Here is a 12,493-nt window from a genome sequence, read left to right as displayed (position 1 = left end):
AAATTTGAGAAAAGAGAACAAAGTTGGAGGTATCACACTACCTGCTATCAAACTATACAAGGCTATAGTAATCAAAACAGCATGGGACTGGAATAAAAGCAGACACATGGATCAATGGACCAGAATAGAGAGTCCAGAAAAAACCCTACACCTACATGGTCAACTAATCTATGACAAAGAGGCAAGACTATACAATGGGGTGAAGACAGTCTCTTCAACAAATGGTGGTAAGAAAACTGGACAGATACATACAAAAAAATTAGCCCAGTCGGGCGTGGCTCAGTGGTTAAGCATCGACCTAGGATCCAGGATATAGGGGTTCGATTCCCAGTCAGGGCACATGCTCGGGTTGCGGGCTCGATCAGTGACTCTCTCATCATTGATGTTTCTATCTCTCTCTCTACCTCTCCCTTCCTCTCTCTGAAATCAATAAAGATATATTTTAAAAAGAAAAAAAAAAAAACTATACCACCTTCTTATACCATACAGAATAAACTCAAAATGGATTAAAGACTTAAATGTAAGACCTAAAACCATAAAACTCCTAGAATAAAATATAGGCAGTAAACTCTTTGACATTGCTCTTAGTAATATCTTTTTTAATATGTTTCCTTGGGCAAGGGATACAAAAGAAAAAGTAAACAAATGATACTACATCATACTAAAGAGTTTTTGCACAATGAAGGAAACCATTAACAAAACGAAAAGAAAGCCTACTGAAAGGAAGAAAGCATGCACCAATAATACCTCTGATAAAGAGTTAATATCCAAAATAGCCCGGCCCATGTGGCACAATGGTTGAGCACTCACCTATGAGCCAGGAGGTCAAGGTTCGATTCCAGGTCAGGGCACATGCCCAGGTTGCAGGCTCGATCCCCAGTAGGGGGTGTGCAGGAGGCAGCCAATCAATGACTCTCATCATTGATATTTCTATCTCTCTCTCTCCCTCTCCCTTCCTCTCTCTGAAATCAATAAATAAATAAATAACCATATTAAAAATAATAAAAAATAAAATAAAAAATAAAATAAAAAATAAAAATCCAAAATATATAAGGAACTCATACAGCTTAGCCCCCTTCCCCTCCAAAAAAAAATTTTCCAAATGGGCAGAGGACCCCAATAGACATTTGTCCCAAGGGGACATACAGATGACCAACAGACATATGAAAAGATGCTCAACATCACTAATCATCAGGGAAATACAAATTAAAACTTCAATGAGATATCACTTTATACCTGTCAGAATGGCTATCATCAATAAATCGACAAACAACAAGTGTTGGTGACGATGTGGAGAAAAGGGAACCCTCGTGCACTGTGTTGGTGGGATCATAAATTGGAGCAGCCACTATGGAAAACAGTATGAAGGTTCCTCAAAAAATAAAAATAGAACTATCATATGACAAAGCAATTCCACTTCTGAATATTTATCTAAAGAAATCCAAAATACTAATTTGAAAAGATATATGCAGCCCTATGTTTATTGCAGCATTATTTATAATACTCAAGCTATGGAAGTAACCTAAGTGTCCACTGATAGATGACTGGATAAAGAAGAATGGTAGAGGGGGTGGAGGGATTGAGCAAAAAAGAGAGAGAACTCATGGACAATGACAACAGGGTGGTGATTGCCAGGCAGTGGGGGACGGGGGTGGGTACAGGAGGAAGAAAATATAGGGGGATAAATGGTGATGGAAAAAAAGAAAAGAAAGGAAAAAGAAGATGTGATACATACATGGAATAGAATAGTACTCAGCTATTAAAAAAAAAATCTCCCATTTGCAACAACATGGATGGACCTAGAGGGATTTTGCTAATTGAAGTAAGTCAGACAGAGAAAGACAAATACCATATGATTTCACTTACATGTGGAATCTAAAAAACACAATAAATGAACAAACAATACAGAAACAAACTCATAGATAAAACCGGCCAGCCTGGCCCAGTGGTTGAGTGTTGACCTACGATACAGGAGGTAGCAGTTTGATTCCTGGTCAGGGCACATGCCTGGGTTTCGGGCTTGATCCCCAGTGGGGGGGCATGTGGGAGGGAGCTGATCAATGAATCTCTCATCATTGATGTTTCTCTCTCTCTCTCCCCCTCTCTCTGAAATCAATAAAGATATATTTTTAAAAACAAACAAAAAAACCTCATAGATTAAGAGAGTAAAATGATTGTTGATGGATAGGCGGATGGGTGAAAAGGGGGAAGGGTTTAAGATGTACAAATTTCTAGTTATAAAAACAGTCACAAGGATGTAAAGTACAACATAGGGAATAGAATCAATAATATTGTAATAACTATTTATGGTGCCAGATGGGTATTAGACCTATCAGGATGATCACTTCATAAGTGATATAAATGTCTAATCACTATGTTGTATACCTGAAACGAATATAATACTGTATGACAATGGTAACTGAAAAATTAAAAAACATTTTTTAAACTATTCAAGGAGAAGAGTACATTTACTTACAAGAAGCCTCAATGTGGACTTCAGTATGAAGCCAACAGATATGAGGGTCTCAGCACTAATCCAGGGGTTCATAATCCAGCATTGGGCTTCTGGTGTAACTTAACAGATACACAACTACCAAACTCTACCCCCAAAGGTTCTGATTCCATATAGCTAGGACGGTGTCCAGGAATGCATATTTTTAAAAAATATATTTTTATTGATTTCAGAGAGAAGAAGGAAGAGGGAGAGAGAGATGGAAACATCAGTAATGAGAGAGTCATTGATCTGCTGCCTCCTACATACCTCCACTAGCGATCAAGCCCACAACTCGGGCAATGTGCCCTGACCAGGAATCAAACCAAGATGTCCTGGATCAGAGATAGATGCTCAACTGCTGAGCCACGCCAGGCGGATGGAATGGGTATTTTTTAAATGTTGCACAGGTATTCTGATGTCTCACTGCCCTCTTGACCCTTTCCCCAAGTGAGAACCATCAAGTTAGAGCCAATGATCCATAAATGTTTTTAAAATAAATGTTTCACCCTGGCTGGTGTGGGTCAGTTGGTTAGAGCATTGTTTTGTGCACCAAAGGGTCATGTGTTCAATTCCCAATCAGGGCACATGCCCAGGTTGTGGGTTCAATCCGTGGTCAGGGCATGTACTGGAGGCAACCAATCAATATTTCTCTTTCACATTGATATTTCTCTTTCTCTCTCTCTCTCTCTCTCTCTCTCTTCCTCTCTCTCTCTCTCCTGTTTCCTCTCTCGAATAAATGAAAAACATGCCCTTGGGTAAGGATTAAAAATAATTAATTAATTAATTAAAAATAAAAATGTTCCTCCACTACTAAATAGGTGTATTAAAGGATCGTAATACTAATACCTGGGCTCAAATGCTAAGCAAAATTTGAAATTAGATTGCTGGTGTTTTTTTTCCTCCTTCACGAAACTCACACAAACTCTTCTTAGAGCCATATGTTAAAAGGTTCAAAGTACCACCATATAATCAGAGAGGAAAAAATTGAGGGGAAAAATGAGAGAGAGGAGAAATAAGGTGGGTGGGGGGATACAAGAATTCATTAGACTCGTATTCATAAAAACTGATAACTAGAAGCAAGCTGCAAATTGCCCTGCCCATTGTTTCCAGAAGGGATGATTTATAACCCAGGCTGGATTAATGACTATTAAGGAGGAGGAAGATTTCAAAACCTCCTTCACTTACTTTTTCAAAATCTAACAACCCTCCAACACAGACGATGCTTTTGTATCCCTAACTTAAATCTTGCCTACTTGGCTTCAGTCCATTTCTATCCTTTGTTAAGGAGAAAAATAACCCAGCGTCCTTCACATAAAAATCTTTCAGAAACTTTAAGAGGGGGAAGGTTAACTACCAAAAGCGCACACGTTTGCTTCTTAAGGAAAACAGCCTCAATTGAGATGAGAGGTAGAACTGACAATTAACTGTACAGGATTCATAGTGGAAGGGTGTTTACAACTGATAACTTTGAGTTACACTTCATCAAGACTCAGCAGATATGGCATAAAACCTCAAATTACTTCCAATTCTATTATACTGCAGAGATTTCCCTCCCTTAGAGAAGTTTTTTAAAATCCCAGCTCTCATCTACTCTGTCTCTAGTAATTTAAATACCCATCTCTACAGCTCTCACCTCAGCTTTTAACTGTATTTTAACCACTTTTTAAAAATAGGTCTCTCCTTAATTAAAAAGTCTTTCATGAGCACTACTTTCTACACATATGTACTTCCCTGTCTCTCTCATGCTGTTCACTCCTAACGAGGCTGCATCTCTACTTCTTTTACAACATTTTGATTTCTCTTCTAAAGAGGTCACAAGCTCCTCCTGACCATTTCCTATTCTTATAGAATTCCAAATTTATCCCTACCATATTTGACATCTTTAAATTGTTCTCATTCACTTATTCATTTAGTATTTACTGCATACCTTACACAATACAGTGTGATGTAAAGGAAATAAAGACCATGACACCTGACCTTTTGAAATGAAGACATACATAAAAGAACAATTGGTTCCAAAGTAGTGGGGCTAGTCACAGAAGGCCCTATGGTGCCAGTAAATATAGAGTTGGGTGGAAAAATAGGGGAGAATTTAGTGAAAAGGCTACTTTACATAAAAGGAAGAATATGATTCAAAGCAGCAGGCCATCTGAGGTAAGAGCTACATAAAGGCCATATGTCACTTGCTTCTTTGCTCCCCGTCCCCCAAAAGGCATATGTTTTTGGCCTTCAAATTTTATTTCAGAGTTTGTTGTCCATTAATCACAAGCTCTCTGACTGTTAGCATGATTACCCACAGCCACCACATAGTAGAGCAGCTGACAAAGCTTTATACACCAAGTCCTATGCGGGTTACCACAAGGCAGGCTTTTAGAAGCATCTTAGGTAGAGTCTTCAATAAGGAGTGTGCAGAGTCAGGCACCTGTAGAGTCCTAAGCACACAAAGACAGCTACTACTTTTGGGTGCTAAATATATGCACCAGTACTCTTGCTCTGTCAGACTACTGAAGGGTCTTTCAACTTCAGCTAAGCATTTCCTTTATTCACAGCTCTAGAACAGAGTCTGAAGCAATGCCCTGGCCGGGTGGCTCACTTGGTTGGAGCATCGTCCCGTACATTAAAATGCTGCAGGTTCAATTCCCAGTCAGGGCACATACCTAGGTTGCAGGTGCATTCCCCGAGTTGGGGTGTGTACAAGAGGCAACCAATTGATATTTCTCTCTCACATCAATGTTTCTCTCTCTCTCCCTTCCTCTTTCTAAAAATCAATAAAAACATATCCTCAGGTAAGGATTAAAAAAAAAAGAGAGTCTGACATACTGAATTCCTATTTGAAACAGGGATGTTTAATGGCGATGCAAGAGATGCCCTTTTATACTGTTTTCCTGGAGAGCTTCTCCTCTTCTCCTCTTGCCTCAGGACTCACAGTTGAAGCATCCCCTCCTCTGTGAAGTCTTTCCTAATTCCCCTAAGCTGAATTAGGTTCCCTCCCCTGTGCTACCATTACCACCTTTTGCATACTTCTAGGACACCACTTACCATACCACGTTGTAATTATTTGTCTACAAGTATGATGAACTACAAGCTCTTTGATGGCAAAGAATATTTTACTCATCACTGATTCCACACATACTAGGCACACAATAAACATTTGTTTAATGCATTAATGATGAATGACACGGAAGTTTTAAAGAATGGTGACTGGACCTTCTGGATCCCAAACCAAGATTACAATAAATATTAACACTGAAGACTAAATTTCCATTGTACATTTATACTACCTATACCATTCTCAATCAGAAAAAGAGGCCAAAGATATAAGAAGATTGCTCTAATAGTGCTGGTCATTGCCAAGTTACCAATCAAGAATATGAGTGTTTGCAGCACTAACAATGACCCAACACAAAAATGAGTGAACAGAGTAAACTCTAAGAAAGTTTCTAAGTTTCAGGCTCATTCTCCTGCATCTGGAGAAAATGAACAATCATTAATTAAAAAGAGTCCTTGAAAAAGTTACTCTCTCCACTGCCAAGGAACCTTGTAGCCAATTTCAATTTAATATGACCTCTGAGAAATATATAGGAAAGCTGTTCACCTTCTGACAAAATTCAAGTAAGGTTCTGCTAAAAGATAGGGATCTGAACCAAGTCCTCCCAGAACCCTGCCATGTTGTACATTAGCACTCTTGATCATTCCTCATTCGCTTTACTCATCTCTGAAGAGATACAGGCAAGTCAGTAAAATGCTGCGGTCTCAAATGCCTCTCCCTGTAGCAATCTTGTACTACACAAGGCTACTACTGTGTTTACAGGTTGCTAGTAAGTTATAAATGTCTAATCTGATCCTGTGGGAACAAAGCCCTAGATTCTCTCAGGGATTAAATAAATTTAGTCAACTTTTGTATTCCCAAAGTTGTGGGACTCAACAAAGTTGAAGAAAACATAAAGACCAACACCCAGACAACTGAGGGGAAGGAAAAGGACTTGGCCTCTGAGGAACTTGTGCAGCAAGGTGGCATGTGGCTCTTGGCATATAGTGAATGAAATAAGCAACGTTCAAGGGCAAACCAGAACTGTTTTGCTGTTATCATTCCTAAGACGCTCCAGTGAAATTAATTTAGGTCTCTTGAAGAGACAAATATGTTTTGACCCCAGGCAAGAGCATTTGTTTGCCAAGCCAATTCCTCAGAGTAGGTGTTCTAGCATATTTCTTTATGCTACTAAAGTCTTACATAACCCAGCTATGACATGAACACTTGCAGCTACATTAGTCACAGCTTAGCCCTTCACAAGATACGTGATCCCACTACTCTCTTCCAAGAAGGGAAACTGAGTCATAGCGTTATCAACCGGCTTCCCCAAGCACAGACTTAGTTTGTAGTGAATTGGATCCAGGTTGCCTTCCTCTTAAATCCAGTTTCCATCAATGAATCTCAGCATGCCCACCACTGTGGCTATTTTTCCTTTAACCTAAAACTAAATCATTGCTTTCTTGAAGGGCAGAGATGTGCGCACCTGATCCTTTAGAACCAAAAGGAGCTTCTAGTCCTCCTCTTTCCCAAGAAAGAGTAAGATGAATGAGGAACATGGGTGGGGGGAGAAGTAGCTCCCAATACTAGGACTCACCTTGGAGCTGAGGTCCTCTCGCCGGTTTCCTGCCTTACTCCTGCGCAATTTGATGGATGGGGATCGCAGCAGGTTCTTGAGCCGGCTGGTAATGGTTGACCCTTCCACAGCCATCATGATGAGGAGTCCCTGGACAGTTCCTGGCCCAATCTTGGGATCTGTCTCAACAGCAGCAATGCCCTTCCACTCCACAGGGTCTTCCAGTATTCCCTCTCTCTGGCCTGAGATAGCAGAGGCCACCTTACCGTCAGCCCAGCAGTATCTGCCGCTCTTATCTCTAGGTATTGCTCTTCCCCTCTCCTCACCCCCGCCTTCAAGCCCTGCGCGGTTCCTAACAATGTCTGAAGGATAGGCCCATGCCTGCCAGAGGCGTTTAAACTGGAGGGATGGATGGGCCTTAGTAGGGCTAGTGGCCGGTAGCTGGTCTGGTCCCCGTTAATGCCCAACTGTTCCCATGGCAATAGCAGTGCTCAAGGAAAAACGCCGCCGAGGCCACCGGAACCCCCAGGGGGCCTGACTACCTGCGCCAGCGGCCAGGACACAGCACCGCGGCGCTCCTGTGGCCCGGCAGCCAGTTCTGCCGGGGGAGCCTCCTACCCCCACCCCCGACCCTCTGGAGCCCCCCACAGGGTCCCTGGACCTTCCTCTTTCACCTTCCTTAGAAGCCCCTGCTACTCGCCAGCGCCCCCGCTCGGACCCAGCCTCACCAGCCCTGGGGCCCGGGGCCCGCAACGCTCACAGCGCCCTCAGGCATCGCGCTCAGCGATTTCAGCTCCGCTGCCGCAGCGGCAACAGCAGCTATGGTGGCACAAGCGGCTCAAAACGCGAAGTACCGCCGGGGCCAAGCGTCGGCCCGGCAGGCGGAGCCGAGGCGAGAGGCGCGGTCTGAATCGCGGCGGGCGTTCCGAGGGGGAACGAATAAGGCTAGCGGGGGCGGAGCCAACGGGAGGGCCTAGGGAGCCGAGGACCTGGGACTCGAGAACCGTGGATTTCGCTCAACGTAGTCGTGAAGATCGCTCCTACAGGAAGGTCAGCAGAACTCGGCTTCAAAATTGAAAGAACCAAGCCTTTTATGGTATTATGAGGCCTGGTCCCCAAGAAAAGTACACTCCCCAGGGCCCCAACAAGACTACGCCCCCGTGGTGCCAAGGTTGGCATTTGATAGGCCCCAGGGACCAGAGCTAAAACTAACTCCTAGCTCAGAATTACAAGATTGAGGCACCGCCATAAGGCTCTGCTCCCCATCGACCCCAAGCGCTGTGACCCAAACCGGTTAGAATAGTTGCCGCCTGCCGGTCGCCTTGTACCTACGTGGAAATGACTCTCCGGAGTAACTCTTTGGATTGCTAGTGTTAACTTCTTAGGCAACCTGATTGGCCATGCTGGAAGACGAGGGTGGGAGATGACTGCCTTGAATAGAGCTTTAGGCGTGTGGGGGAGGAAAAAGGTAAGTAAATATTCCTATGAGATACTTGTTTCATGGTTTAATTTCCAACGTCCCACCGCGCTCTCACCCCGAGTTAACCAGGCCTTTGTTGCTCCAGGTTTTTTCCTTGTTCCTATCAAAATTCCATGCGTGAAACCTTTTCCCTAGGACTGTACTACTTTGGTGAGGTCACTGTCAAGTTTCCTGACTAGTTTGAGTGGTATCGTTTTAGCTTTAGCTCATGGGAGTTGGGGCCCCGCACAGAAAACACCTTTACAACATTATTTCACAGGTGTCTCAGCATTAGCTTATTTTCTAGGACTCTTTCCGCCTCATTACTACTTCAAGAAATTGCCTTATGAAAAGGTTATCCTAAGCCAGAGAAATAGTACGATGAATGTCTCCACCTATCCAGATCCTTGGGACACCTGGTGGACATGTTACTAAGGGGGAAGGACCCCTAAACCCATTGCTGTGGGTGGGTCTTGTACAGCCAAGTGGCAAAACAGGTATGTCCTTGTGTATTCTACATTATGAAAACAAGGCTGCTAGGTATGTGCTTGTGTGTTCTAACCATGTATTAAAAACAAGATCTGTAAAGCTCACAAAGTGGCCTCGCCCAGCTGGGCGTGGCTCAGCGGTGGAGCATCGACCTACGATCCGGGAGATTGCGATTCTAGTCAGGGTAAATGTCCAGGTTGCAGGCTCGATCCCCAGATCCCCAGTCAGGGGCATGCAGGAGGCACCCCATCAGTGACGGCTCTCATACCCTTGATGTTTCTCTTTCTCCCTCTCCCTTCCTCGCTCTGAGATCAATAAAGATATATTGGGGGGGGGGAGGAAGTGGCCTCCTAGCCCTGGCCAATGTGGCTCACGGTTCAGTTGGTAGGGCATCATACCATACACCTTCCGTTGCTGGTTCTATCCAGGGTTGTGGGCTTGATCCCCAGTAGGGGGGCGTGCAGGAGGCAGCCAATGGATGTTTCACTCTCACACCCATTTTTCTCTCTCCCTCTCCCCCTCTATCTGAAATCAATAGACATTAAAAATAAATAAAATAAAAAGTGGACTCCTAGACCAACTAGCAATAGCTACCAGAGGTATGAGGCTTCCCCTTCCCTTCAACCATGCACTGCAGATGTAAGGAAATTATAAAGTGGGATTTTCACATTTATTCCCCAAATCTGAAGGAGGCAAGTCATGAAATTGGAGTTGGTGCCTTTAACTCCTTGCTACTGTCATTTTACCTGTGGTGGTAGGAGCCAATATAAAACTAATAAATGGTGCCACCTGGTGTCCTTACTTGTGTACTGCATTCCCAACAATTGCCATCTCCATCCTCAAGAGTTGTCCCTATTTCTCTCCAGATCACTTTTGTGTCCACTAGTGGTTTTCTCACTCACAGCCAAGTAAAATGGGCTTACAGAATTTCATTGGTCATTCCATGTCCAGCACTACATTGGTTTATCCCCTTACAGAAAAAAAAATACTCTCATCTGAAGCTGAAGTTGCAGAGGTAAATTCAAGCTCTGCTTTTCAGTCTAAGATGATCTAGGTGAAAAGCAACTGAGAACAGTTTAAGTTTGATACTTCCAGTCTAGGGCCCAAAACCACATTTACTTTTATTTTTTCACAATTTAGTCCAACCTTTATTGTCTAGGTAGGTACCAAGCAGCCTTTGAAGTGCCAATATGGGAACAGGTTAGGCTTCGTGAATTAATTCCTCAGAAAATAAGAGCCCCAGGTACAGTGTGAATAAATTATTCCCTTTTTCTCCAAACTAAATACTTGCCATCCATACCCTCCACAATGCAGTTGACCATCCACACTTATTTCACTTTTTATTCTGTTTGTGTATGTCCTAAACATGTATACATGGTTGTCACTCTGAAATAGGTGCCTAGGAAAAGGTGCATACATTTGTCTGTTTTGCACTATGCCCATTAGACCACTTTTTAAGAATTCCCCCTAGATTTAACATGCCAATAGATGCAATTATAAGATCCTTGAAAACTAACAGGCTACAGTAAACATTTGCTCACCAATTCAAATATTTAATTAGCACCTTTATATGCAAGGCACTGTAGGCCAGCTGAAACCACTGCTTGCAGTTGGAAACAGGATGGATCTCCACGGATCTCCAAACAATGCTTCTAAGACTGCATTCCTACTTAACCAACTCTCTTCCAACAGCAGAGTTCACAATAGAGAATCTAGTAGAGCTTAGATTTGTCTCAAAATTCCCAAGTCATCCCAGTTTTTAGCCATCTCACATTCCACACACACCTCCATCACTGTTACTCAACACTTACATATCTTTGTAGAGTTCAAATTTAATATACATTTATACCTCAATTCAAAAGTTATATATATCAAATTTCTAATTTAAAAAATGCATTTTTGACCGATCTTTTTGTCTCCAAATGGCAGTGAGTCCACGTACCTCGAATTTTCTGTATCCAGCCATTCATGTTCATGTAAAATTTCATTAGATATAATACATGAAGTATTGATGCTCTTACAAGTACTTTTTTCAAGTACTGATGCTCTTACAAGTACTTTTTTCAAAATCAACAATTTTGTGCAAGAAATGTATTCAGATTCTTGGTTATCAATCATTCTTTATAAAAAGTACCTGAAAATCTGCCTACTCTGTGCATTGTTTTTTACTCTTCTGGAAGGAACAAGGGTTATCATTTTTTAGACCTGTCTTCAAAGTGCATTTACTTCTCAATTCACCTGATACCATTCCATTAGACTATCTCAACCAATATAATTAGGGAAAAACAGCAAAAAAACATACTAAACTCAGCCCGAATAATATATGGATTGTCTGCCTTTCTTCTGTATTCAAAACATTTTCAATCTTGTTATTCAGAGGCTTGTCAGGTATTTCATCCGTAATTCTGGGGGAAAAGACCTGCATTTACTATAAAATGACAAAATGTAATCTGTATGAAGTTTATATAACTGGATTTGATCTGTGACCTAGAGTAGTTCAATATAAAGGATTCCTTTAATAAATTTTTTTTATAAATCATACTATTAACATACATATTTTTAAAATATATTTTTATTGATTTCAGAGAGAGGGAGAGGGAGAGAAAGAAACATCAATGAGTGTGTCATTGATTGGCTGCCTCCTTACATGTCCCCTACTGGGGATCAAGCCCACAACCTGGGCATGTGCCCTGACCTGGAAGTGAACAAACCCTGACCACCACCTGGTTCATAGGTTGATGCTCAACCACTGAGCCATACCAGTCCAGCAGTTAACATATATCTTGATTTAAGATCATCTATTGTGCCTTGGCCAGTGTGGTTGGTTACAGCATCATCCTACTGTACACCAAAAGGTCGTAGGTTCGATTCCCAGTGAGGACCCATGCCCAGGTTTGTGGGTTCGATCCCCCATCAGGGAATGTGCAAGAGGCAATCAATCAATGCCGCCCCCACTCTCTAAAGCAGACTCAATCCCCAGTCGGGGCATGCAGGAGGTAGCCGATCAATAACAACTCTCTGATCATTGATGTTTAAACTCCCCCTCTCCCTTCCTCTCTCTGAAATCAATAAAAGATATATTTTAAAAAATCAACTATTGTCCTTACCTGCTAATAAGACTGTGTTTATGTTGTTATTCCCAAGGATAACAGATATATTACCCCTGCAATACACTGGTAGGTACTATGAGGCTAGCCTTTCTTCATTGTAGAATGATTTCTTGAGACACATACTTGCCGTCAAGTTGTACAAAATTTTGAAGTCTTCATGTAAAACATGCTTCAAGGATTAGAACACCAAAAACTTCCCCCAATGGCATGTTAGAATTTTTGAAAACAGTAAGAAATTCCTGTGATAAAACTATTTCAATGACACCTCTCTCAAATATGACTCAAGGCATTAGGATTCTCTACTACAACTTAACACAAACCTCCCAACACCAAGTCC

The 12,493-nt window shown here is 42.1% G+C and overlaps 1 protein-coding gene across 2 annotated transcripts in view; it reads right to left on the bottom strand.

The window, feature by feature from the left end:
• The window catches only part of MAPKBP1 (mitogen-activated protein kinase binding protein 1), a 60,886-nt gene extending 52,975 nt beyond the window's left edge, over positions 1-7,911 (bottom strand). Inside the window, exons 1-2 of one of the 2 annotated variants that reach the window (XM_081153634.1) lie at positions 7,827-7,911; positions 7,120-7,340 (exon numbers count right to left, since the gene is read on the bottom strand). In XM_081153634.1, coding sequence (XP_081009760.1) covers positions 7,120-7,236 — 117 coding nt within the window. In that variant the 5' untranslated portion in view covers positions 7,237-7,340; positions 7,827-7,911. Of the gene's footprint in view, positions 1-7,119; positions 7,341-7,772 lie in introns of both variants that reach the window. The other variant, XM_081153635.1, reaches the window with a different exon arrangement.
• Positions 7,912-12,493: the final 4,582 nt, after the last annotated feature.

The sequence above is a fragment of the Miniopterus schreibersii genome, assembly GCF_964146895.1.
Source record: "Miniopterus schreibersii genome assembly, chromosome: 1".
NCBI lineage: Eukaryota > Metazoa > Chordata > Mammalia > Chiroptera > Miniopteridae > Miniopterus > Miniopterus schreibersii.
The sequence above is the reverse complement of the archived record's forward strand: the minus strand, read 5'-3'. Positions and strand labels throughout refer to the sequence as shown.